The sequence below is a fragment of the Python bivittatus genome, unplaced genomic scaffold (assembly GCF_059951505.1).
Source record: "Python bivittatus isolate LINGU-HERP-01145 unplaced genomic scaffold, Pbiv_v1 ctg000410_np1212, whole genome shotgun sequence".
Taxonomy (NCBI): Eukaryota; Metazoa; Chordata; class Lepidosauria; order Squamata; family Pythonidae; genus Python; species Python bivittatus.
Genome location: NW_028277067.1, coordinates 3,366,108 through 3,394,104, shown reverse-complemented (window position 1 = coordinate 3,394,104; position 27,997 = coordinate 3,366,108). Strand labels below are relative to the sequence as shown.

The following is a 27,997-nucleotide window of genomic DNA, read 5'->3' as shown; positions in this document are numbered from 1 at the left end:
TGCTGAAAATAATTCATGAAGGACATCCTAGAATGGTTTGCACAAGACCGAAGGTTTATTCATGGCCCCTGCAATGTATGGCCTGACAGGCTCACTGAAGAATATGCAAGCATTTGGTGTTTGTCGATTCCCCCCACCCTCTTCCTAGATCAAACCAGCCAAAAAGAATCAGGAAAAATAATTTGGAGTACATTGGCACCATTTCACTGCTGGAGTTGACTTCTTGGTACTGGCTGGTACTTTGCAATGACGATCCAAGTACCTCTTGCAAACTGACAAAGGAGCATTTGAATTACGTTAATTAATTCCTCTCCATTTGATGAGGCATAAGGCCAAGCAGTCTATGATATTGGCTGCAAAAGACCCTAATTCCCTGATAAGCAGCTGCACTGAAGGAGAGGTTATATTTGTGGATATCTTTCTCAAAAAGTGGGTATCAATGATTTGTGCTTGTGGTACAGTTCTTTGAAGACTGTAGTTGGCAGAAGACAAGGCTAGCAGTCAGATGGCAGCAGAATGGGACAAACTTAGTGAAGTTGCATACTTTGATAACCAGATGGCAAGCACTGAACAAGGAAACTACAGTAAACAGTCACAATTGCACAAAATGTGCACCAGATGGCGGTAGAAAGCATAAACACATGACTTCTTCATTGGGAGGAAGAAGCAGTTACTATTAAAAATGTATTATATGAAGTAAAAAAAAGTCATTACATACAAAAAGAGAGGGTCAGTTAGATTAAATTGTTATATATGGCTATAAGGTAACTTATTAAAGATATAACTTAATAAGTTAGCTTATTACACAAATATCTTCATGATATTCAGCATATAAAATACTTCTTGACTTAACTTTTTAACATGGATAGATTCATTTAACACCCAATATTTGCCATGTTTGTCAATTCTCTAAAATGATTTAATTTTCAATTCATTCAATAATTGTTTATAAGATATTAACTGTATATGACAAGCCTTTGCAATTCCTCAGTCGTTTCTAAGGATTTTCAATTAGTATGCAGTCAGTAAGCAAACTGTTTATATATTTTTTTCTTTTTTAATATTTAACTTTACCTAACAAGGTCAAAAGGTTCACATATAATTTACAGCTAATTTCACTTGGATTTTTACCACATCAGCACAGTTCTAAATTTATATATATCCACCAATCATACTTTAAATAAGTACCATTTGCACTACACCTTCAGCAAAATGTTTCATCTTCTGGATTTTAATTGCAATAGCATATTTTGTGGATACTTTTCTCATGGTTCTTCCATAGATATGAAAATACAGTGATTCATACTGTTATTAATTTGAAAACTTGTTTGTAAAATGCTCTTTCATGTCTTAGCATATTAAGTGAGATATGATCCCTCAGTAAGGCCAGTGAGTTCACTAAACCTTACTCCTAATATTACAACTGACTTGTTTCATACCATACAAATGGGTAACTAAAACTTAATACACAATTTCATTTGGACTGAGGATTACATCAGGCTCTGTTCATAAGTTGAGGACTTTGCTCCAAAATAAACAAGGCCAGGAACCAAAACGGGCCTGGTTGGGGGGGAGGGGGGTCTCAAGGGTGAAATGGGTATCGTAAGTCTTTGTAAGATTCCCATTTTATCCCTTACATTTGCTCAAATTCCCCCCCCCCCAAATGGGGTAAATTATTAGCCTTGCCAAGTCTAGAGGATTACAAAGGCAATATTAGTGTGCTCTGCCTGACCCACTGACCACCTATTTTGCACCCTTGCAATAAATTATTATAACAATGAGGCACTCCAAACCTTGGATTCTGCTTTCAGTAACTGAGCACTACAACTTTATGTTTAAAACTTATCAAGATACACCAGAGAACAAAAGGTACAGTTTTCTCAATTCTATAGCAAAAGAATCTAAGAGGCATTTTTGCCCAACCTCTGTTCTTTCATAGCTGAGGAGATTATTATTGCTTTATTAGCAATCCAATATGTGGGAGCACTTCTGTCAAGGAGGGCAAGATATGGATATAAAGCAATTTCTGAGCAGTTGGAAAAGCTGACAACAATTTCACAACAGTTTCTTTTTAATTATAATACAGTGCTGCTCTTTCATATGTGGCTGAAACAAAAATGCTAAAAATCTATTACACAAAGGTGATGATTATAGGGAGACTGATCCAGTCTAAGCTAGTTACATTTATGACTCACTGAAATCAGTAGGAAAAGACAGTTATAACTAATCTGAATGATTTCAATGGAAAGTGAGCAGAATTAATTTTTTGTTTTAAGTAATCATAAATCCCTCAAACTTCATGTTTCAGAAGTTTTTAGAAACTATTACCTTTAAAAGAGATACCATTATGAATGCTATTAAATATAAAAGATTACAAAAATAAGGATAATTCCTCCATACATCCACATGTCCTTAAGTTGTAATCAAGCGAAACATCTGGTTCTTTAGGTAGGTACACAGTTGATTCATTAAGTCTCTGTTCTGTCCATCAATCCAATGCATTTCTACTAAAATATCAGGGCCTTCTTTCTTCACAATTAACACACACTTGAAAAGGAACCATTCCCCTGAAGTACTATCATTCTGTCCAGTTTCAAGAGCCAGGATATCAGTAGCAAAGGCCTTGGTCCTTTCCTTTTGATTACTGGAATCTTTGAATTCTGAAATAAACGGTAGTTCCTCTGTGCTGCTGCTTTCCTCAGTGCATCCCTGGACATTTTCCTCTTGAACTGCAGGTACGTTATTGAGTCCATCACCCTCTGGTGACTCAACGTCATGACAAAGTTCCACAGATGATTTTTCAGTAGTTCCATCTGTGTTTCCTTCACACTCAGAGATGCTGCTGGATGTTTTCTGATTCTTTTCTTCTGTTGGCTGCAGGAAATCTTCAGATGCTCGAGGAAGTTCACGCAGTTGCCTGACTCTGTCTCTCTTTTTTCTCCTTAAGTGAATCCAGGAATTTTCCACAGCTGTCAGAAACAAGCTGACCTCATCTTTTCCACAGGGAAGAGTTTTATGCTGAACCTATTAAAGGGAATACACATCAAACAATAGTATGACTCTTTTTTGGCTACTTGCAGTTGCCTGAAGCAGAATCTAATTTTAAGAAGTCACCATACCTTCAGGTCGGTGAGGAGTTTTCTAATCCATGCTGCAACAACTCCCAGTCCTTCCACAGCATTGATTCCTACAGATGATGCTTTCATAGCTAACTCTTTGGCTGTAGATGCCAAGACGAGAAATGTAATTGGTTTCCGAGGTTTTTCTAGTTTCCTTTTCTTAGAAGGAGGTGACTGAGGGGGGGAAGTACACATATCCAAGTTGAACAAAACAATTAGAAATGAAAATAATATAGTGAAGAACATGAAGAGAAAATATGTAAATAACCGATTTAAATGCTTTTGATCCTAAGGTACATATAGTATACTTAGTGAGTTCATGGAAAGATCTCCTATCCCATTTTTCACTATGTAGCCATCCTCCTCCCCACAAAATGCCAATGGAGAGCCATACATGAACATGATGTAAATCAGTGTTTCTCAAATTAGCAACTGTAAGATGTGTGGATTTTCATTCCTAGAATTCCCCAGCCAGCACACTGGCTGGGGAATTCTGGGAGTTGAAGTCCACACATCTTACAGTTGCCAAGGTTGAGAAACACTGGTGTAGATGGAACTGAAGGGATTATCGGTGGGACTAGGAGAGAAAATGGAATGTCTAAAGATACAAACCTGGTTTTAGACTAAAGAAGTTCACAAAAGGAAACCCTGATATGAAGGGGCCCCTTGAACTCTGTGCCCCATTATTTAGAAAGCTTCTGTGATTTTCCAGTTATATATCTGGGGAGGTACATGCTGTTAGAGAAGGAACCCACAATGAGGAAGTTTCCTTCTGTGAATATTTCCAATGTGATGTTCCCCGCACATGTGGGAGTGTATCTCCTACACTTTTTTAACCAGCCTAAAGCTATAGTACATATTCTAAGTAATGTGGGAACTGTAATCCCAATATATCTGAGGGAACAACACTAGAATTACCTCCCCTCCAATTATTATTACTAAATAACAATTGGTTTGAATTATTTCTAGTATCATGTTTTCCCTTTTACTTTTCTGAAAAAAATGCACAAATGGTTTATGAATGTTATTCTGATCTGCCTTGTAGCTTCGTCATCTTTACAGGAGAGCTATACATTAAGCAAACACAAGCTCCAAGCCTCATGTTTGCTGAAACATGGATAATTTTTGACTAACACCAACAGTGCCTGAGAAGTCATACTGACTGGCAGAACCAACCAGAGCAAAGGCTATCTCCTAGTAAAAGCAGCAAAGAGGGCAACTTACTATTCCTCTGTCTTGAGTCTGAACATACAAATAAGACAAATAGTGTAATTTAAACCATACATGGCTGAAGTCTTCCACTTACTTGATGTGAAGGCAATGGAATAACAAACCTTTGCACTCTTCTCTTTCTCTCCACACTCATCCTTTAAATGTCTTAAGCCACGCTTCTACAGCTTTCTATCAAGTACATTATGTTAGCAAATGCTCTCTTGTGTAAAGAACAAGCCATGGCCAGGATCTGAAGAATCATCCCAGTAAGCCATAGAAGTAAAAAGGAATCTGAACATGTTTCATCAACAGGTACTCCATTCTGTCTGCATCTGCTCTCGAAAAACTCAAAAGTGTGTGACCAGTCACAGGAGTAAGTGATTCACCGTGAGGGCTCAAAGTAGGTAAGAGGAGGGAAAGAAAGCCACTTACTGGAACTTTGACATTTTCATAGAAGCTCCAAGCTAGGGCCCACCGCATAGTACGACCTTGGCAGAATTCAGTGTGGGTGACCTTAGGGACCTGCACGGAAAAATAAAAACCAATCTTAAGTTTTTCCCGTTTTCCAAAAGCTATATACCAAAAGCTATATTTTCCAGTTTTCCAAAAGCTATATGTGACATGACGTCACAAATATCCCACAGTGACACTGTAACCTTTTTCATATTTCAGCTCTTTACAATATCAATATCAATCTCTCTCTCTCTCTCTCTCAATAAAACTATGAAGAGCAAACGTGGGTAAGTTATAGCCAAAGATCTTGAAATGCACACAGTCTGTGTCCAGCACACAAACTGCACTTCCACAAGCCTGCTGATCAGCAGTTTGGTAGGCTAAAGGGGAAGCACAGCTATTGTGGAAGAGATGGTATGTGAAGTCTTACTCCTGCATGCTGTTTTCTCTACAATTTGTACATTTTACTGTATGTGTGTGTGTGGGGGGGAGTAGATCTGAGAAGATATATATAAGTTGGTGAGTACAGATATGAGATAGTATACATAGGCATGTGTGTATGAGCAAGAATATAAGCAGGGGAGATAATCTGTGATAGTGGTAATGTTGAGGAAGGCACAAATCCTTGCTACACCCATCAATACCATAAGATTCACACAAACACATATGATTTTTCTTCCACAGTTTCGATAATGCACATTTTTGCCCAATTTGCATGGATCCAAATGAGGCTGTATCTGAATATGCAGACCCAGCTGATCTGTGTAGTAGTATGATCTGAAGGGAGCATGAACTGACAACTTCATGTTACATGTGATTCAGCCACTTTGTTGAAGCTATGTTAACGTAGGTCTTGAAAGGAACTTTTCTGGCATGCTAGTGGGTTGATGTCCTTTGAATTCATTAAGAAAAGCAAACTATACTACTTACTATTCTACACTGCAGAATGAAGATCAATTTACGTATTCTCCCACATAATAATTCCCTGTAAGTAGCAAACTAGGGGAAATGGGGAAGACCTTACATGTTCAGTTCCTTTTTGTAGGCAGGTATTGTGGGTTTTTTATGTAGGGAACCATTAAAAATACCACCCTAATCCTTAATATCAGCTTTAGAACTTCTTCAAATGAAAAAGGGCACAGGATGAGTGACTGGTCAGATAGGAAGAAACCAGCAATTTCACATAAACAGGGGAAAAAGCATTGCTTCTTCTCCAGATGTCTTTGTGCAGTCTATATGGAAAACAGGTAAGCTACAGTCTACTACAAAAGCAAATCCTGAAATGCACATCTCAAAATAATGTCCATATTGGCTTCTAATGTATCTACACTGAGAAAAAAATGGTTTAATGCTTCTTTATAAAGTTATCAGGGCTAAATTTCTTATTAGAAGTCCTGTTGTTTTGACTAAGGCTAGTATTTCATACAAACTTAAGGACTATTTATTTTCAAGATGTAATTTTATGCAAATGGAAGCTTACCTATAAATTTAAAGTAACAGATAGCATTAGTGTCTAGAGAAGTACTTACTCCATGGATTCGTAGTTCTTCTTTCAATGGTGCCAAGCTGCATTTCTTTCCTAACATACAACTATACCACCTTTAATAATGAAAATATAATTTCAGAACCAAGCAGTGAGAAGTAAGGTTCAAGTAAAGGAAAAATATTTCTAAACCAGTAGAAGAAACCATAAACTGTGATGTAGTGACATGGCTCTCTTTCTTGGAACCAACATTTTTCAGATGGATGACTCGTCACTTTGATTTTTTGAAACAGTGAACAACTTTACATTAAGATATGAATAATCAATATTTATTCTTGCTTTCTTTAAAACTGATGTTCTGGTATTCAATTCCAATTGCTCCTGCTGTATTAGACAAACTACGGAAAGGGTTATTTAATTATATCACGTCAGAAGCTCTTGCAGGCTAGAGCAAAAGGGAAACTTAAAAAAAACCCAAAGATGTACCTGAGAATGTTTCCTTTAACTTTCTGCACCTCCCAGCTAAAATCTGTTTGGCAAACAACTGAAAGGTTGACCTCCTGCAATGTTTTTTTCCCCCTTCTGTTCTGAAAAGACTCTGTCAGATTAAGCAAGATTAATAAGCCTGCCCAAGTTTCTCGGGAGAGGTCTTTCTCTCAGTCCTGCCGCCATCCCATCAGAAATGCAGCTGTTGAATGTGAGACAGTGTTTCCTCAGAGGCTGTTCCCAGCTCCCTGTCAGGAGAGACCAGGTTAGCTTCCTTTTTATTGTCCTTCCCATGGCAGGCAAAGACGTTTTTATTCAGTCAGGCTTTCTCCATGTTTAACCTGCTTTTGGTGACTGATCTTGATTATTTTTTATTAATGCACGTTTAACCAATTTGCTTTGAATTTTAATTACACTTTTGTATTTATTAAATTTTCTAACTGCTTTGAGACCATGCTGCTTGTCCTAAAAGTTCAAGCTTGATAACTTTGACTGAGGCAGCATTTTAAAAAAAATGCACTCTCTTCAAGTAGCTCATAATTCCAGCTTGAAAAGCTCTGGCTTTGGCTGTGAAATTACATTTAAGAATTCTATGTGATCAATATTGAACGTAGAGAGGAAAAAAATATATAAATTATGTAATATTCCACTGAAAGCATCAGACACAGAATGCTTATTCTTAACATGTAATATTGTGATGCTGTTATCCTTAAGAACATGTGATATTGTGATGCTGTTTTGATATTGCCTTTTTGAACTGGTGCTAGCTACTCAGAGTCATGATGTTGACATGGGCAGCCATATAAATTGAAATAAATAGAATAAATAAGATTAAGATAAGGAAGCAACAGTTTAATTAAGTCATAAGAAATTACTTCTATTTGTAAGAGTTGACTGCTATAGATTATCTAATGCATTTAAAACAGAATAAACAATTTAGAATAAGATGAATGCTGGTAATGTGATCAGTCAGGTACAGAACATTTACATCCTGGGAGAAATGTCAAAAAAGTAAACCTGAAAGCACAGTGAACATACACATCTTCATTCTATATTCACTTTGATCTAATTTTCACATTACAGCTTTGAGTTTATAAATGATGTAAATATGTTAGATCTTTGTGTGCATTACATCTGTAGTAGTAGTAATTTATTCTGATCAAAGGATCAGATTAGATCATACTTGTAGTAAAACAAAAAGATTTTGTAATGGTGTAAATCAGTATACATACAAGGTATTATTATATTCTGACTGTCCACATAATGTACCCATATATTATAATGTTTTAGCTATACTCTTTAAGGCAACAATCTGTTTATTAAGCTGATGACAGCAAAACAAATTTAAATACAATATATAAGACAGTTCTAAACATTCTGTTTGGTCACCAGTTGGGGGAGATGGGCAGCATACAAATTTAATAAGTAAGTAAATAAATTTAATGTAACTTCAGGTATTTTTAACAATTATTCTATACAATAATTAGAATATAGAATAGAGTAGATGTATTTTGCTTTTAATTTGTACTGGAATTACTGATATATATTGTATTATTTGTAAACTTTGGAATGTGGGCTCCCTGCAGCATCATTTTAATGACTTTCTGCCTCCACAGTGTTAGATACAATCCAATGTTTAACTATTTTTATCCTTGAATAAGATGTAATCATTAAAGAGGGGAGTTCATTTTTTGAACCTTGAATTATACCATTCTCTATAACTAGCGACTAATACCAAATTTTAGATGGCTTCACTTAATATAAATCCTGCTTCCAATATAAGAGAATATATGTGGCTCAGGGTTGAACTGTGAAGTCCTTGGTGGTCTCTGAGCTTGGTTGTTTGCTTGCAAACATTTCATTACCCAACCAAGTAACATCATCAGTGCTGGTGAGTGTGGGATTTACTCCCCATTTATATACAGTAGCTTGCCCTGTCAGTGTTGGTGGGGGTGTGGTTTTCTCCTTGGTAGTTCCTTGATTAAGATATTGTTTTCTGCTTGATTGTTCATCTGGTGTTAATCCCTACTTATCTGGGAGTTGGCTGCTGGAAAGGATGTGTTCTGGTCTTTTTGCTTCCTTCTTAGCTTTTTTATTGTCTCTTTTGAATGTTGTGTAAATGTGGTTTATCTCTATTTGTCTATTGATGGCTGCTTTGTCTGAATGCCAAGCTTTCAGGAATTCCTTAGCGTTTTTGGATTTAGCTTGTTCTAGGATGATCAGAGTTTCCCAGTTGAAACTATGCTCGAGTCTTTCCATGTGTAAGTGCTCGACTTACAACCATTTGTTTAATGACCATCTGAAGTTATGACGGTGCTGAAAAAGTGATTTACGACCGGTCGTGTGATTGTGATTCAGGTGCTTGGCAACCATTGCGCATTTATGATGGTTGCAGCATCCTTGGTCACATGATCGCCATTTGTGACCTTCCCAGCCAGCTTCTGAGAAGCAGTCAATGGGGGAAGCCAGATTCGCTTAACGGCCACATGATTTGCTTAATGACTGCAGCAAAAAGGTCATAAAATCGGGCATGACTCACCTAACAACTGCATCACTTAGTGACAGAGTTCTGGTCCCAATTGTGGTCATAAGTCAAGGACTACTTGTATAGCATCTCATGCATGTATATGTATATAATTTTCTTCTTTAAACACATTCATACATTTTATACTAATTTCCCGTGCCTTTTGATTTAATTTAACTTCTTACCGTAATCTTTTTTTAAGTTGCAAGCTATCATGAATGATTCTCTTGACAAATTCTAGCTCTCCTCCTTCAGCCATGATCTCAGTTATGCCTCCTGTATTGACTGAGCTAGGAGGTGGCCTTCTAGGATTACGAGAATTTACTCCCTGGAAAAGAAAATATTTGTGCTGCAATCTAAAATGTAAACAACTAATAGCTATGTACTGATTTTTCCTGTAAGATAATTATAATGTCACATTTTATTTTTCTTTGATTAACATTCTATTTTTTCCACCATTGCCATATTACTTCAAAAAGCAAAAACAAAAACCCTGAGAAACAGATCTAAATGAAAAGCTATTAAGAAAATAGAAGTGGAATAATTTTGTAAACCAGTAAATAAAAATTGGGAATAGCTTAAACCAAGATGTGTCATTCCTTAGAAAACTGAAATTAATTGCTTTATCACAAACAATTGGATAATGTGCAAATAAGACAGAACATCTGCTGGTAAACAATCAGCAGTGGATTTAAGTAACTTACAGTATATTTTCACATTTTCTTTAAAAAAAAGGGTGGCTTTTCTAACTACTTACTAGTGACCTGGCGATACAGAAAGAGAAGCAAGCTCAGAGAACACCAATAACTCAACAATTCAACTCTGTGCTACATGTATTCTCCAGTATGGCAATAGTAGCGTCAGGACTTATATGAAAGAACAGGGATGCAGGAAAGTAATAACTTGGATCAACATATTTAAAATGAATAGTTCCATGATCAGGCAGGCTATAGAACTTTATAATGCTCATAATGCACCTTTTTGAAGATTTACTGTAAATAAGAAAATATAAAATTCATGTAAGGAATCGCACTGTTTTAATATTGCAGGGCCGGGAGTGCCAGCAGGGCGGTGGCCCAGGCCCGGCGCTGCTGGCCTCGGCAGTGGGAGCGCCAGCGGTGGGAGCGCCAGCCCTGACGGCGGGATGGCGGCTGTGAGGGTGAAGCGGAGTGGAGACCAGAGCCCGGTGGCCCATAGCAGCCCACAGTGACATTGAGACCTTGGGGGTTGGGAGATGAGCCCCTATGTGGCAAGGGGCGCCCCCTCCCCCTAGAGAAGACGCTGGGTGACTCGAGTGGGTGGGTGTGTGAGAGTGGATGGTGTGGTTGGGGGAGGTGAATGCGCTACTCTCTGCCTGGGTGGGAGATGGGCAGAGGGTAGGAGTGAGTGGGGTCCTCTCCCCAGCCAGTGAGAGAAGTTGGTGGAGAGAGGGTGAATGCTTGGTAGGGAATTGGGGGTGTTGAGCCCCTGTTGGCGCTGAGAGCAGCCAGCTGAAGTGCCACAGGGGCGCGCTCCCCCACTCTTTTGTCTCCTCCCTTGGGTGATGAGTGGTATGGCGGGTCCCTTAAGTGAGAGGCCTGGGGGGGGAGGACCTCGGGCGGTTTAGGGCGGGCATTCAAGTGGTGACGGGCATGGGGCGGTATGGCGGGAGCCAGAGGGCAGGCCGTTTCAGGGGAAGACGCCCCTGATGCGTTATACCGGTGGCGTGTTCCGGCCTCAGAGCTCAAGCCCAGACCCTGGTCAGCAGGCCTACAGAGGCCCGGGCTTTCGACTGCTGCTGCTGAACACCAGGTCAGTCAATAATAAGGCCCCCCTTATTCACGACCTTATTGGGGAGGAACAGGCTGACCTGGCGTGCATCACCGAGACCTGGCTGGCACCAGAGGGGGGAGTAGCCCTCTCGGAACTGTGTCCAGCCGGGTTTAGGGTGTGGCACCAGCTGAGACCCCAGGGCAGGGGAGGGGGAGTGGCAGTAGTCATCAGGGAATCCCTATTGGCCTTCAGGGGCCCTGCTCCACAAGTTGCTGGATGTGAGACCCTGTTCCTGAGGTTGGGCACACGGGATCGGTTGGGAGTGCTGCTAGTGTACCAGCCTCCCTGCTGCATAGCAGCCTCCCTGCCTGAGCTGCTGGAGGCCAACTCGGGGTTGGCAGTGGAGTTCCCCAGACTTATGGTCTTGGGGGATTTTAATCTGCCGTCCCTGGGGTTGGCCTCGGAGGCGGCTCGGGAGTTCATGGCTACCATGGCAGCCATGGGCCTATCCCAGGTCATCGATGGCCCGACCTGGGACAGTGGTCACACCCCAGACATGGTTTTCTTGTCGGAGCAGTGGCAGCGTGATCTGGTGGGGGATTTTATATTATCCCCCCTGTCATGGTCAGATCACTCCCTGGTGGCGGTGGGATTCTCCTATGCTGCCCCCCTCCGCAGGGAGGTGGGACCTATTCGAATGGTCCGCCCCCAGCGACTGATGGACCCGCACGGGTTCCAAAGGGAGCTGGGGGTTGTTCCTGAGGCCCTGCTGCACGGCCCAGCGGAGGCTCTGGCCGCAGCCTGGAACAAGGAGGCGGCTGGGGTCTTGGACAGGATCGCGCCTGTGCGTCCTCTCTTGGCCCATCACCCCTGGTGCTCCCCGTGGTTCATGGAGGAGCTGAGGGAGTTGAAAAGGGCTAAGAGACGTCTAGAGCGCCGCTGGCGGAAAACTGGGGACGAATCAGACCAAACACAGGTTAGAGCTGCTATTAAGGCCTACTAGTGGCGGTAAGGGCGGCGAAACGTCAACATTTCTCCGCTCTTATTGCATCCTCAGAGTGCTGCCCTGCAGCCCTGTTTAGGGTCACCCGGGCCCTCCTGGGAAAACGGGGGGCGGAGGACTACTTGCAGGGTCATGCAGAGGAATTTGCTGAACACCTGATGGATAAAATCGCTCAGATCCGTTCTCAGTTGGAAGCCAAGTGTGGAGTAGGTCCAGGGGAGTTAAAAATTAATAGCACCCAAATGTACCAAAATCTTATCTATTTCACTATTAAAAATGAATCATTTACTCTCTGCAATTCTGATGCCCAACAGGTAGAATACACAATGAAAAAAATTATCTCTTTAAAAAAATAGTGAAGAAAAGCAACTGAAGAACAATATTCGGTGAATGATATAACATATATGTTTAACAATGATCTCACACTCACAATTCTTTTTATGATGGGAAGGTATTTGCTAGAACTGAGAGGCCTTTTTTTCAGCAGAGATGATGGAAACATTTGAGTTATAGAATTTACTTTTGACTGGGTGTTATCAATTTATAAGCAACCTTATATGGCACTGTATCAAGATAATTTAAAGAGGCAATTATTACATATATAAACACATTTACACACACACATACTCCCCTCTTGAATTAAATCTGGTAGAATAAATTCATTAGTGTGTATTTCAGCAGAGTTTTTATTAGTGTGGTAATAAAGTTGTTATAGAATTTTAGCAATATTTGGGAGTACTAAAATCAGAAGCCAGAATTACTGGAAATATAACTCACACAACCATGCATAAACAAACAGATGTTTCACAAAAGCAAAATGGAAAAATGTAACATTGATTATTTTGATTTTTTGAAAATAACATAAAAATGGCTGGTAACAACTTTGATTAATAGTATTTTCTTAGATTTGAAATTATGGGGTCAATGCATGCTATCTTGCAACAAGCTGAATGTTTTACCTAAGAAAGTTTTGGACTTTACAATTAACAATTCTTATGAAAACAATAAAAACTCTGTCCTTAGTTATTAAATCTGTAGTTCGTAACTTTAAATGCTCCTTTTAATTCTAACCTCACCCTCAAAAAAAAAAAAAAGAGGGAGATTGTTATATTAAAAACATGAATGTACTCCTGAATAATTGGAATACTGTAACTTGATGTTATCTGTAATTCCAGATATACTACCATGACATCTATATTTCTGTTAGATTCCTTTAAGAGGCCAATACCTATTATAATAATAAATATTACAAAAAATATATTGGAGAATAAGGGCACTTATAGCACAGTATTCAGATTCCTATGTCCAGATCTCTGCAAATTCTTCAAAGTTATCTTAATAATTCACAAAGATAGAATGTGTATTGATTAAAGCCCAAAACAGATTATCAAAGATGTAGAAATAATTATGTAAAATACATAAGTGAAGCTGGTATTAAGAATGGGGAAATTTGTCAGGGAAAAAATAATTACTCAGTGACAGCCCATTTTAATTTTATCCAGATGTTAGACTTCAAATCCCATCATTCAGAAAATATGTTGGTTGGGAATTTATGAAAAAAGTCTATTACATTTAGAACTATTCACATTGGGAAAGAAGTCTCTGTAGATTTTGCCACCAAGCAAAACATTTATAAAGTGTTATACTGATATTATTGCTCCCTACAAATAACAATAAATGCATGAGATAATGTTGTTTATCACCACAGGTGATAAGATGAAGTAAACTGTACACCTATTCAGTAGAAATAGAAAGAGGAATTCCCAATTAAGGTCCATGATTTAACTGAAGAAATTATGGGTCATAAATTCATTCGGGGTCTCGTAATTCCTTCCTGGAGCCAAGATCAACTAGATACCTGGAGAAGTGTTTAATTTTGCTTCACAGCAGGTGGTAGTAGCTACCTGACCTTGACTGATCTCAAAAAAGATAATCAGGGATAGGAAATCACCAGTTAATTGCAGTACTGTAGGCTGCAAAGCGGAAAAAAAAAATAACAGAGACACTTCCATATTATTACCAAAGAAACAACATGAATGTGTATATTTATACACATATAACGGAGGTGGAAGACTGTACATCTCCTGTTTCTAAGTACCTCAAAGGCATCTGGTCGGCAACTGTGAGAAACAAAAAGCTGGACTAAAGTGGGCCATAGCCTTAGCCATTATGAACTTGATTTGAGGGATTCTTTATCTTATTATGCAAATAAGCAAATGAGATTAAAAAATTTTACATGTTTAATTTCAGTTTATAACATCACCATTTGGCTTCAAGCATTACAAATATGAAATGCCCTTTCAACAATAAATATTCAGCAAATGAAAAAAAAAAGTCCATTGATTAGATCATAATAAACCAACCTTTGCTTCCAGCTGGTTGGCAAAGAAGGGAGGGTTGCACATACAGAAGTCATAAATAACTTCAGACTCTTCTTCTAAGGCATCGAGGAGTAATGTCTTTTGTGGTACTTTAACCACTAGAAGAAAAAAATAAATAAAGAGGAAGTAATCAGTAGACAATCACTCCTTCACTCAAACACTGGAAATTGTTCCTAATACAGCAACATAAAAAGCAAAAATAAATAATGGCTGGTGTGGGTCTTCCGGGCTGTGTGGCCGTGTTCTGGAAGTTTTGTTTCCTAACGTTTTGCCAGCACCTGTGACTGGCATCTTCAGAGTGCAGGAGCACAGACAGGAGCAGTTCTCTCTGTGCCCAGGGTGATGTGACCCTTTTTGTGGGTATTTATAGAGATCTTAACAAATGCCAAAACAGTCAACCAAAACCGGTGCTGGATCCCGCCCGCATTGTCATCAATTTGATGGAACGCCAACTTGCACCAGAAGAAACCGCCATCCTAGCCAAGGGAGGAAACTTCGCAATCACACCCCCCAGAATTCCTGTGGAAGATATCATCGCCAATGTGGAATCAGCCATCTGCCACCGTCCTGAAGAAAAAGCAGAGGAAATAAGGGGTGAAATAGCAAGGATCCTACGGAGAGCAAAGCCCCCCACCAGCAACATAATGAAGAAAGAGAGAAATGCCATAGAAACCCTCAATTCGGACCCCGACATCATCATCCTGCCGGCTGACAAGGGCAACGCCACAGTAATTATGAAAACAGATGAATACAAAGACAAAGTTAGAAAACTACTAGACCCCACCACATACAGAAAACTAAAACGGGATCCGACCAGCAAAATCATGAAACAAACCAACACCCTGACAAGGAGCTCCTCCCTTCACCCCAACGTACTCCAATGTATATGCAAGACAGAAGCCCTTACACCCAGACTATACGGACTCCCCAAAATCCACAAAGACTCGATCCCACTCAGACCCATCGTAAGCACCATTGGCTCCCCGACATATGAATTATCCAAACATCTGGCCACCCTTCTACAGACCCACGTTGGACAGACTCTAGCCCACATCAAAGACTCAGGACATTTCATCGACAAAATCAGCACCCTGAAACTCAACCCCACGGACAAACTGGTCAGCTTTGACGTGGTCTCCCTGTTCACCAAGGTACCAGTGAGGGACACCATGGCACTCATCAAACAGATCTTCCCAGAAGACATCACAGCCTTATTTCAGCACTGCCTAACAACCAGTTACTTCCTATGGGATGAGTACTACGAACAGATGGACGGTGTCGCCATGGGAAGCCCCCTGAGCCCAGTCATAGCAAATTTCTACATGGAACATTTTGAAAAACGGGCTTTAGAAACCGCACCCGTTACCCCAACAGTCTGGTTCCGATTTGTGGATGACACCTTCGCAATTTGGAGTCAGGATGAAGAAGACCTAGAGAAGTTCCTGAACCACCTAAACAGCGTCCACCCCAATATACAATTCACCATGGAAAAAGAAGTGGACAGCCAACTTCCATTTCTAGACACGTTGGTCATACGCAAACCAGACCTCAAATTAGGACACAAAGTCTACAGAAAACCCACCCACAGAGACCGGTACCTACGCAAAAACTCCAACCACCACCCACGTCAGAAAAGAGGCATTATCAAAACCCTCATGGATCGTGCCAATCAGATCTGCGAAACCCAATTCCTAAACTCTGAACTTAACCACCTTAATTGGGTCCTACAAGCGAATGGCTACTCCAAGAATGAAATAAAAAGAGCCATCAAACCAAGAAAACAACATGCGACTGAAGAAGAAAAACAGCTACCCACCAACAAAGTATTTCTGCCCTACATCAAAGGGGTCACAGACCGCATGGGAAAACTGATGGAAAAACACAATTTCCAAACAATCTTCAGACCCACCAGAAAAGTACAAGAAGTGCTAAAATCAGCAAAAGACAAAAGGGATCCCCTCACCGCCGCAGGAGTATACCGCATACCATGCAGTTGCGGGCAAGTATACATTGGGACCACAAAATGCAGCATCCATACCAGGATAAAAGAACACGAAAGATACTGCAGACTACAGCAACCAGAAAAATCTGCAGTAGCTGAACATGCTCTCAAGCACACTGGACACAAAATCCTATTTGAAAACACAGAGATACTGGACAACACCAACAGCCACTATACCAGGCTATACCGGGAAGCCATTGAGATTCACAAACACCAGCACAGTTTCAATAAAAAAGAGGAGAGTCTAAAAATCAACAAAACCTGGCTACCAATTCTGAAAAATACAGCCTGCAAAAGGTCAAGGAACTCAGCTCAGCCACCAGGACATGTGAACAGTTCACACAATGAACTTGCTAATCACCCCCAGCAGCCCCTCGTTAACAATTCAATAGAAGAAAAAACCCTGCCTAATCCCCAGGAAGATACACATAGATTCTGACACCAAAACAAGCAGCCACTCAGTAACCCAACCCCCCCCCACACACACCCAATCCCCCCTTCCCCCCCTCAGATCTCTATAAATACCCACAAAAGGGTCACATCACCCTGGGCACAGAGAGAACTGCTCCTGTCTGTGCTCCTGCACTCTGAAGATGCCAGTCACAGGTGCTGGCGAAACGTTAGGAAACAAAACTTCCAGAACACGGCCACACAGCCTGGAAGACCCACACCAGCCATTGTATGCCGGCCGTGAAAGCCTTCAACAAAAATAAATAATATTTATCTAGGCTCTTTATATTAGTAAACATTTTTAAAATATTATATAGCTTTTTTGCACTTCATGTTCAGAACATAAGTGAAGCATATAACTAATTCTAGACCTCAGTTGCTCAGTTTAATAGCTACATTTTTATTATAAACCTAGTGGTACTTCAGTGGCAACAACTGAAGAAAAATTAAAAGGAACAACTGGAAACTCATACAGCCAAATAAATTAAATTATGATTAGCCTTTAAAAGCTTCTTGCCATTATTACCTATTCTTAATGGACTGGAGTGACTGGAAGGAAAGATGTTTTGTTAATTGATTTCCTATTCACTGCTGCTAGTCTTTAACAAAGTAATTTAAAATCAAAATGAACAGCCATTAAATCATGCAATTTATGGATGACTTTGTTTGTAAAACAGCAGATAAAGTACTCCGCCTAGGAATTAGAAAAGGGAAACAAAAGGTTACCTTTTATAAGATCAGATAAGTTATTTTGTTCTACATTTTTCTTGGCATAGCTGAAACACACATCATCCACTTCTGTTGCAATAAAATACCATCCATTCAAAGTTGCACCAAGTAATGGATAAATACAAGATGCACCAGTACCTATATCATATTCAAGAAAGGAAAATTTGATTAACTTAAAGTGAAAAATAGGAAAAACATACTAACTTCCATGCATTTCCAAGGAAATCATAATTTTAGTCTATTGCAGCAAGTAAACCTTTACTAAATGAATTCTGCATCAAAAAGGGTATCACTTATGTTACTTATTAGGACATAAACAGTAGCAAGTAAAAAAAAAAAAAGTAGAATTTCCTTTGAATTGAGCTTAATTCCTGGTGACTTCATGATCATATCCATGTAGTCTACAGGACAACATACCTATGTCTATTCCCCATGTAACAGAACCTTTAGCAGCAGTATCTTGCTGAGCAATTAGATCTTCAACCCAGTGGATATAGTTAAGTCTCAAGGGAACAGTTGGAATCAGCCTTTCTAATGGTATATCAATCTGAAGTCCAAAATCTTCTTTCAGCAGTGTACACGTCAGGGCTCTAACTGCTTGTGGATCCTTGAAGTTTACACTGGAAGATATAAGAAATAGAGAAACAGAGAAATTAAGGCATGAAGTCTTGCATAAAGAAAAACTGTGGAATGAGCAAACAACAAACAAAAACACTGTTTTATTTTATCCAGACTTGCAAATCAGAACTGAAGAGTTGATGGTAGATCCACAGAGTAGTAGGTAAAGGCCATGTTTTGCATACAAAAGCGTCCTTATTTAATCCCTTGCATTTCTAGGTAGAGCAGGGAAAGACCCCACCTGAAATCCTGGGGAGTAACATTGGACTAGACAGGTCAGTGTCTGATTTAGGATTAGGCAGTGACCTACAGTGCATTCGGAAAGTATTCAGACTGCCTTCACTTTTTTCAATTTTGTTATGTTGCAGCCTGATACTATAATTGTTCAAGTTCATTTTTTTTCTCATTAATCTACACTTAGTACCCCATAATGACAAAGTGAAAACAGAATTTTAGAAATGTCTGTAAGTTTATTAAAAAGAAAAAACTGAAATATCATATTGGCATAAGTATTCAGACCCTTTGCAACAACACTTGAAATTTAGCTCAGGTGCCTCCCATTTCTCTTGATAGTTGCTGAGCTGTTTCTACACCTTGACTGGAGTCCACCTGTGGTAAATTAAATTGACTGGACATGATTTGGAAAGGCACACACCTCTCTATAGAAGGCCTCACAGCTGACAATGCATACTGTATCAGAGCAAAAGCCATGAGGTCAAAGGAACTGCCTGTAGAGCTCAGAGACAGGATTACTGCAAGGCACAGATCTGGGGAAGGCTACAAAAAAAATTCTGCTGCACTGAAGGTTCCCAAGAGCACAGTGGCCTCCATAATTCTCAAATGGAAGAAGTTTGGCACAACCACAACTCTTCCAAGAGCTGGTCGCCCGGCCAAACTGAGCAATTGGGGGAGAAGAGCCATAGTAAGAGAGGTGACCAAGAACCCAATGGTCACTCTGACTGAGCTCCAGAGATCCTGTGTGGAGATGGGACAAAGCTCCAGAAGGACAACCATCACTGCAGCCCTCCACCAATCTGGGCTTTATGGCAGAGTGGCTAGACGGAAGCCACTCCTCAATTCAAAACACATGAAAGCTCGCTTGGAGTTTGCAAAAAAACACCTGAAGGACTCTCAGACTGTGAGGAACAAGATTCTCTGGTCTGATGAAACCAACTGTTTGGCCTCAATTCTAAACATTACAGTGGGGCAAAAAAGTATTTAGTCAGCCACCAATTCTGCAAGTTCTCCCACTTAAAAAGATGAGAGAGGCCTGTAATTTTCATCATAGGTATACCTCAACTATGAGAGACAAAATGGGGGGAAAAATCCAGAAAATCACATTGTCTGATTTTTAAAGAATTTATTTGCAAATCATGGTGGAAAATAAGTATTTGGTCACCTACAAACAAGCAAGATGTCTGGCTCTCACAGACCTGTAACTACTTCTTTAAGAGGCTCCTTTGTCCTCCACTTGTTACCTGTAGTAATGGCACCTGTTTGACCTTGTTATCAGTATAAAAGACACCTGTCCACAACCTCAAACAGTCACACTCCAAACTCCACTATGGCCAAGACCAAAGAGCTGTTGAAGGACACCAGAAACAAAATTGTAGACCTGCACCAGGCTGGGAAGACTGGATCTGCAATAGGCAAGCAGCTTGGTGTGAAGAAATCAACTGTGGGAGCAATAATTAGAAAATGGAAGACATACAAGACCACTGATAATCTCCCTCGATCTGGGGCTCCACGCAAGATCTCACCCCGTCGGGTCAAAATGATCACAAGAATGGTGAGGAAATATCCCAGAACCACACGGGGGGACCTAGTGAATGACCTGCAGAGAGCTGGGACCAAAGTAACAAAGGCTACCATCAGTAACACACTATGCTGCCAGGGACTCAAATCCTGCAGTGCCAGATGTGTCCCCCTGCTTAAGCCAGTACATGTCCGGGCCCGTCTGAAGTTTGCTAGAGAGCATTTGGATGATCCAGAAGAGGATTGGGAGAATGTCATATGGTCAGATGAAACCAAAGTAGAACGTTTTGGTCTAAACTCAACTCATTGTGTTTGGAGGAGAGAGAATGCTGAGTTGCATCCAAAGAACACCATACCTACTGTGAAGCATGGGGGTGGAAACATCATGCTTTGGGGCTGTTTTTCTGCAAAGGGACCAGGACGACTGATCCGTGTAAAGGAAAGAATGAATGGGGCCATGTATCGTGAGATTTTGAGTGAACAAACACCTCCTTCCATCAGCAAGGGCATTGAAGATGAAACGTGGCTCTAATATATAGGACCACACCTCTTTTTTTACATTGTGGCAAGGAAGTGAATAATTTACCCAGTTTTTTTTGCTGCAACAAATATTCGTGTTGTTTTTTGATATGTACTTCTTGCAGACAAATTATATCAAACTTTAACTTCTCTAATTTATGAAATACTTTCCTTCTTTTAATAGCCAAATTAAGTCCATTTATATTGATCGTAATCAATTTTCTTTCCTCCATGTTAGGCTTTATACGAGGGTTTAATTGCTCTAGTAGATCTTACTTCTCGTTGTTCTCTAGGAGCACCATCTCCCCCACTTTCTTCTTTTTCTTTTCCAATTGCTGCTGCACCTTCTTCTTGAAACTCAATTAACGACTCTTCCTTTTGTGTGTCTTCTACTTTTCCTTTAAAGAATTCTGAATAGAATAGCTCTGCTTTTTGGACTGTATCAACTCTTTGTCTTTGCTCCTGCCAAGTGAACTGAAGACCTTCTGGAATCAACCATCTATAGTTTACTCCTCTTCTAAGTAGCTCTTTAGTCAGGAATGAGTATTGCCTTCTTATATCTCTTCTTATATCTCTTACTTTTCTTGGCACCTGCTTCAGGACTACAATTTCTTTATCTTTGTACTTTAGTGTTTTCTCTCTTGCCACCTGGAGTATCTGTGCCTTAATAGTTTTTTTAGTAAATCTTATGTGTACTTCTCTTGGTAGTTTATTTCTCATTGCATATCTCGTATATACACGAAAGATTTCATCCATCCCATCCGACATCTTCTCTGTGGTTATCTCCAATGCTTCTGCCAGTATTTCTGTCCGTGTTGCCCAGCGACAGCCCCAAAACATCACTGCTCTAGAGGAGATCTGCATGGAGGAATGGGCCAAAATACCAGCAACAGTGTGTGAAAACCTTGTGAAGACTTACAGAAAACGTTTGACCTCTGTCATTGCCAACAAAGGATATATAACAAAGTATTGAGATTAACTTTTGATATTGACCAAATACTTATTTTCCACCATGATTTGCAAATAAATTCTTTAAAAATCAGACAATGTGATTTTCTGGATTTTTCCCCCCATTTTGTCTCTCATAGTTGAGGTATACCTATGATGGAAATTACCTCATCTTTTTAAGTGGGAGAACTTGCACAATTGGTGGCTGACTAAATACTTTTTTGCCCCATTGTATGTCTGGAGGAAACAGGCACTGCTCATCACCTGCCCAATACCATCCCAACAGTGAAGCATGGTGGTGGCAGCATCATGCTGTGGGGGTGTTTTTCAGCAGCAGGGACTGGGAGACTAGTCAGGGTTGAGGGAAAGCTGAATGGAGCAAAGGACAGAGGTATCCTCAATGAAAACCTGTTCCACAGCGCTCAGGACCTCAGACTGGGCTGAAGGTTCACCTTCCAACATGACAATGATCCTAAGTACACAGCCAAGACAACACAGGAATGGCTTAAGGACAACTCTGTGAATGTCCTATAGTGGCCCAGCCAAAGCCCTGACTTGAACCCTATTGAACATCTCTGGAGAGACCTGAAAATGGCTGTCCAGCAACGGTCCCCACCCAACCTGATTGAGCTTGAGAGGATTTGCAAAGAAGAATGGCAGAAAATCCCCCAATCCAGGTTTGCAAAGCTTGTCACATCATACCGAAAAAGACTCGAGGCTGTAATTGCTGCCAAAGGTGCTTCAACAAAGTACTGAGTAAAAGGTCTGAATACTTATGCCAATGTGATATTTCAGTTTTTCCTTTTTAATAAATTTACAGACGTTTCTAAAATTCTGTTTTCACTTTGTCATTATGGGGTACTGAGTGTAGATTAATGAGAAAAAAGTGAATTTGAATGATTGTAGTATCAGGCTGCAACATAACAAAATTGAAAAAAGTGAAGAGGGTCTGAATACTTTCCGAATGCACTGTATGTTCACAGGTGTTCAGAGAACACTCTTTGTGCTACAAGTCACCCATCCTCCCTTCCATCACTGCTGTTCTTACTGAAATGAGGACAGTCCATGTGTAAAAACTCCATTGTGGTCCCCACAAAATCTGGAAAAACAAAAGATCCATTACCTACTCTTCTTATCTTTACTAGTTTTAACTATGGTTGATTGAGTCACAATAGCTGGCTTCCAACATCATACTACAATTTACGAACCATAATGACATTCATACAGTATGGGGAATCTAAATCAAATAAACTACTTATGACTAAGCACAATAGTTATTCATCAGATTTCTGTCTGCTGTAGTCCAAAGACTCTTGGCAGTTAAATTATAGGGCAATCAACGATGCAATAAAATTACAATAAAAATACAATAAGGGATCCATAATATATGTTAAAAATTATAAAGTAAAATAAAAACAGCAATAGTAACAACAGTAATAAAACAATGGCATTACATCCTCCTCCTTAGGCTCTCCAAAACAATTAAATTTTTTAAAAGCTTATGGAAAGCAAATAATATGGGGGCCAACTGATTTCCAGTGGCAGGCTGTTTCATAATGCAGGTAGTGATCTACAACTCAGTATCATTGGTTTATTGATGATACTCTCCCCCAAACTAAGAGAAACCTCTCTCAGCAGCTTCATTTAAATGTTAAAGAATAGTAGTAAGAGCAACTACCTGTTCAATTTCTCCTCCCCTACCATCTCTTGACTGGAAATGCCTACTGAGGAAGGAGTGGAACCACTGAAAAACAATGCCTCCAATATCTAACCCCAATAGTTAGTACAGAAGGGTATCGTGGTCAACAGTATCAAATGCTGCAAAGAGGCCTAAAGGAACCAGGAAGGATTTAGGTCCAGCCCACAAATGGGAGGGGACAACCTAAAGTGCTTAACCAGGCACTCAATGGAACTGCCCACAAGATAGTGAGAAAAAAACCAAGCACCTGTCAGAACCCATTTGGATTTATAAGGTGCCTGGGGCAGATCATGTTAATTAATCATCTTAATATATAAACCTAGCCACTATCCCCCATTCAACAGACATAGGACAAGTACACACTATGTAGAAAAGGTAGTTGTAAAGTCACACATACATTCTAGCAGCTTCTGAATACCATGTCCATCAAAAATTCATTCATGATCCCTTTTTATTATGGCATAATTATTTGGGCAGACAGCACAGCAGAAACAACCTAAAGACAGGCTGGATGAGCACTGTCAATATCAATCTCTCCTATATCTCCAAATATGGGCAGTAGAAGTACTAACAGTAAGGGGACTTGAAGATCACCAAGGTGGCGGTGCACCTTCCCAAGCACCTATTGAGCATGAGTACAAATGTGGCCACTGCTAATTATAACAGATTGATATCCTTATGTTTCTTTCAAATCTTTACAGGTATCTCCCCTGCAAGAGGCAAGAATTATTATTCCTTACCGATGTGACACAAATCACAAGCGCAGCCTGCCTTAAGATCAACAGTAGCAGTGGCTAATTTGATTCCAGCTATTCTTATGAGGTTTGCCATCTTTTTATTGTAGCCAGACATCTGAACCAGTTTTAGCTGCTACATGGACAATGATGTAACAAGTGAAACCAAACCGTGCCTGGGAGTGAAGCAATAGGGAAAACTATCTCTGCTGCCTAATGCTGGTCAATAACTGTAATAAAGTTAAGAAACTGACTAGCTGTCATAAAACTGCCAGAGATACAAGAGTCCTGCTGAGAGAAGTATGTCATCAACTCATTTTTTCACTGTTCATAAACATGTCCACTTTTTAACAGCTGTTGTGAGAGGATTTATGAAGAATAAATTGTTAATGATGACAGACCTTGTAGTTGGTCAGTATGGGGTAGATAAAAAGGTATGTTGGGCAATCTATACCACACACAATCTCAAGCAACATACATGAGAGATGTGAAGTGTATGTAATAAGGAGAACCTAGCAAAAGGAGAAGAAAAAAAACCTGAATCATATGAGACAGAGTTAAGTAGCTAAATAGAATAATGGCTGATACAGCACTCCTTACACTACACTCTTCCAGATGTGGGAAGTCTCTTTCAAACTCTTTTAGAGGAAGATTACAAGAATGGTTTGAGCTCAAGAACTTCTTTAATATTATTAAAGACTAATATTCCTTATATCACCTTTTCAGTCATGGTGTGCGCAGTTGGTTTCTGGGATTATAAACGTACCATATTGTGTATTTTGACTGATTGCTAATGTGCTTTGGTAAATAAAAAAATCTGCTGTATGCAGTGACTGGTTCTGCCAGTTCTTCCCTCACCTCTTTGGCTTTGGCAACCTTTCAGCTAGGCATCAGAAAGATGAGTTTTGTCTAAATTCCATAATTCTTTATCACACAGCTCAAAGTATATCTATTTCCATCCTGGCAGGTTAATGGCATATTTCCCTTTTATGAGAGGCAACCTCCCAGCCAACTAATTCAGAATTATGCCACCAACATTCAATAGTTCCACTTAGGCTGGTTTTGCATATGGTGCGTGAGGTGGATTGGTGTTAAGGATAGAAATCAGAATGGTTTATCTCTCAGCTTGCTCCTGTTCTCACTCTTAATTTTTGAACAAAAGCAAAAATCACTGCCAAAAATTAGTTATTTTGCTGATTTCTGATGGCACATTCTCAGAGTTTTGGGGGGCGGGGCTACATGTGGCCTGCAGGTTGCCTGCTTGCTTTGAAGAGTAATTCCTTCAGGACTTGTCCCACCACGTTCTGTTCCTTGTTAAAGAAATATCATTCTTATATCTCCTCCACCTCCTTTTCTTAAACAACATTACAAAAGAAACTATAATTATTTATATTCTATTCTTCTGTCAAAATAGGACTCAAAGGCAGGGTTTGAACAATTCAGGTCTTTTGGCCATAAATAAAAATTATTATTATTATAATGTTCTAACAAGCTTTATTTTATCAAGACTTTGGGGCAACTAGAATTACTATCCCAATAATCCCTACACATCTGAAGAGCAACAGGTTGGGGATTTCTAAAGGGGTTATTAACTTTCCCAGTAAGATGGAAGTTGTATTTTTGTATCTGCACTGTCATTATAAAAAAGAAATGGTAATTTCAATCCGCTTCAGCAATTTTTAAGCCAAAGAGCAACCTTAGTGCATCTAACCCATAGCCTCAGCAAGTCAAAACTGCCTTTTCTAATTTTGGCTACTAATGAAACCCTGCAGCCCTAGTAATATATACATATACTGACAACACCTTGTCCTATACCATGTCATGACGTTAAATTCCTCTATTAAAAATCACATATGTGCAGTATTTTAAATTGTACAACTGGAGCGATTTTATTGTTTGTTCTCTCTTCCTACCTCCCCCTCTCAGGAGCGAGATTTTAGACTGTGAACCCTCTCAGAATAGACCATTTCTCGTCCTGTGAAGCACTGTTCTCATTGATAGTTATACGTATAAAGAGAAAATATATGCAGATGTGCATGCTGACCTACCTCACTCTTCCTGACAAGTTAATTTGTACGTGCTGCTTAAATTCTGGGTACTTGGATGCCAGATAAGCGAAGTCAGGTGGTTTGTTCTTGTACCTGTTTCTTGCATGCATAGATTTGTTGAGGGCCATTCTGAGGGCCCGCAAATACCTACTGACACGAAAGATTACGAGGTCGCCTCAGACGTGCGCAGTCCACGTGAAGGCTGTCCACTAACGTGCGCGACCCTCTTCCAGCGACTTCTCCCCTCCCGCACAAAGAAGGCGCAACGACAGAAGCTCGACCGGCCTGAGGAAATAGGCATTACAGACCGCCTCTTCGGTGCAACTACAGAGCAGCCGTGCTCGTACAGGCCGGAAGTCTACCCAGTGCTTTTAAAGGAAGGCCTATGGGGCCCCTCTGAGCGTCTACAGCTCTATGGTTAAAGCCCTCCCGCCGATCTTGCGCCGGCCTTCCTCTGCAGGAGTTGAGGAGCGGGAAGCGTCTCCAAAGCTCCCTTGGGACTCTGTGTTTTCTTCTTCCAGAGCAGGGAGTAGGGCGACGATTTCCAGGGTGAATAGAGATAGTTGCCTCTTTCCTGGTTGAAGCGTGAGGAAGCAGCTGCGCTGCCATGCACAGCTTCCTTTCATCTGCGCTCAGAAAAGGGTTAGTGAAGAGCTGGTCGCTGTTCTTCACTCGTTATTGTCTCGTTGCCAGCGCAAGCAGTCGATCAGGGGTGTTCCTATAAAGTATGTGTGTAGGGTGCGAGGATAGCTAAACAGATATGGGGAACCTGCTCCCCCCTGTTGTTGAGCACCCCTCCATGGGTTACTAGAAGTTGTCGTTCACCAACGTCTGAAGAGTCACAGACTTGCCACTCTCAAGTTTAAAATAACACTGAAGTGTAGTCCTAAAAATATAGGTTAGGATTTTATGCAGTATTATGCTGTCTTAAATGTGGACCTCTAAATAAATGTTTAATTAGGACTATCCAGTTAAACTCCATCTCCCAACATTTAAAATATGATTATAATTGTTTGTATATGCCTACGCTTACACATACATTTTAAAGGTTTTTTTAAAACTAAATTTTGTACCAAAATTTTTAATCCAAGAAATATTTACCACTTGAATTCTTTTCCATGCCATAACAACTGTTAACACAAACTTGTGTCAAGAAAGTTCTTCAGTAGAAACCTCGAAATACCAAAAGAGTAGGGGCAAGTGGATCTCCAGACCAATAAAATATGTTTAGATATTTGCACTTTTTAAAATTGATTGTGCACTGTACAGATGGATTCATAAGTGGTAACTGCATTTGAGACATGTTAACGATTGTTAATTTTCTGAAGCTTAGTAGTCAAGTCACTACTTGCATTTTTCCTTATATTCAATTTTCAACCAGTGATAGATTTTCACAAAACAACAGACTGGTGGGGAACATTGGCTAAGATGGCAAGAGGACACTGGACTGACCAGCTGACTGGTGGTAGATGTGAAGGGATGCTCAGACTATAGTATGAAAATAATTTGAGTTTCAGATAACAGTCTGTCCCAACCTTACCAGGAGATTCTGAAGACTGAATCTAAATTCTTTTACATACAAGGCTATAGCATACAGTTATTCCCAACTGTCTTCTTGGTCTGCCTAAATTGTACCTGGAAAAAGACCATTTACCTTTCATATGCTATTTCTGATACAGAGGAAGAGTTTAAAGTCCTGAAACTCCAAGATATGATAACTGCTTATATATATATTCACCCCTTTGACATCTACAATTCTCTGAAGCTGTGTTAAATTTCTGAATCTCCAAAGTAATGTTCCCCTTCTCATCCTCTTTGCTGGGTCTCTTTCTTCCTGAATTGCCCTGATATTGACCTCATAATATTCATATTTCACATTATCTCCAGGAATTCAAGGTGTCATTAATGGCTCTTCTCTCCAGCACCTCCCACTTTATCCTCAGGTATAAAAAGGTACATTAAGCAGAGAGATAGTAACTGGCTCCAAATCACTGAGTAAGCTTAATTGTAAAAGGGAAAAATGAATTAGGTCTCCCCAGTCCTAGTTTAAAGCTTTGCTTGAGGAAAAAGTCAAGTATCCAA

General features: G+C 40.0%; 1 protein-coding gene across 1 annotated transcript; it reads right to left on the bottom strand.

Annotated features, from left to right (window-relative positions):
- Positions 1-47: 47 nt before the first annotated feature.
- METTL16 (methyltransferase 16, RNA N6-adenosine) lies at positions 48-26,318 on the bottom strand. Its single transcript, XM_088143373.1, has 9 exons — positions 25,916-26,318; positions 18,012-18,214; positions 17,592-17,732; positions 14,396-14,511; positions 9,463-9,605; positions 6,314-6,383; positions 4,764-4,853; positions 3,120-3,293; positions 48-3,024 (listed from the first exon to the last, which is right to left on the bottom strand). Exons 1-9 carry the CDS (start codon positions 26,041-26,043, stop codon positions 2,413-2,415), a joined length of 1,677 nt encoding a protein of 558 aa, XP_087999499.1. The 5' UTR covers positions 26,044-26,318; the 3' UTR covers positions 48-2,412.
- Between the last annotated feature and the right edge of the window lie 1,679 nt (positions 26,319-27,997).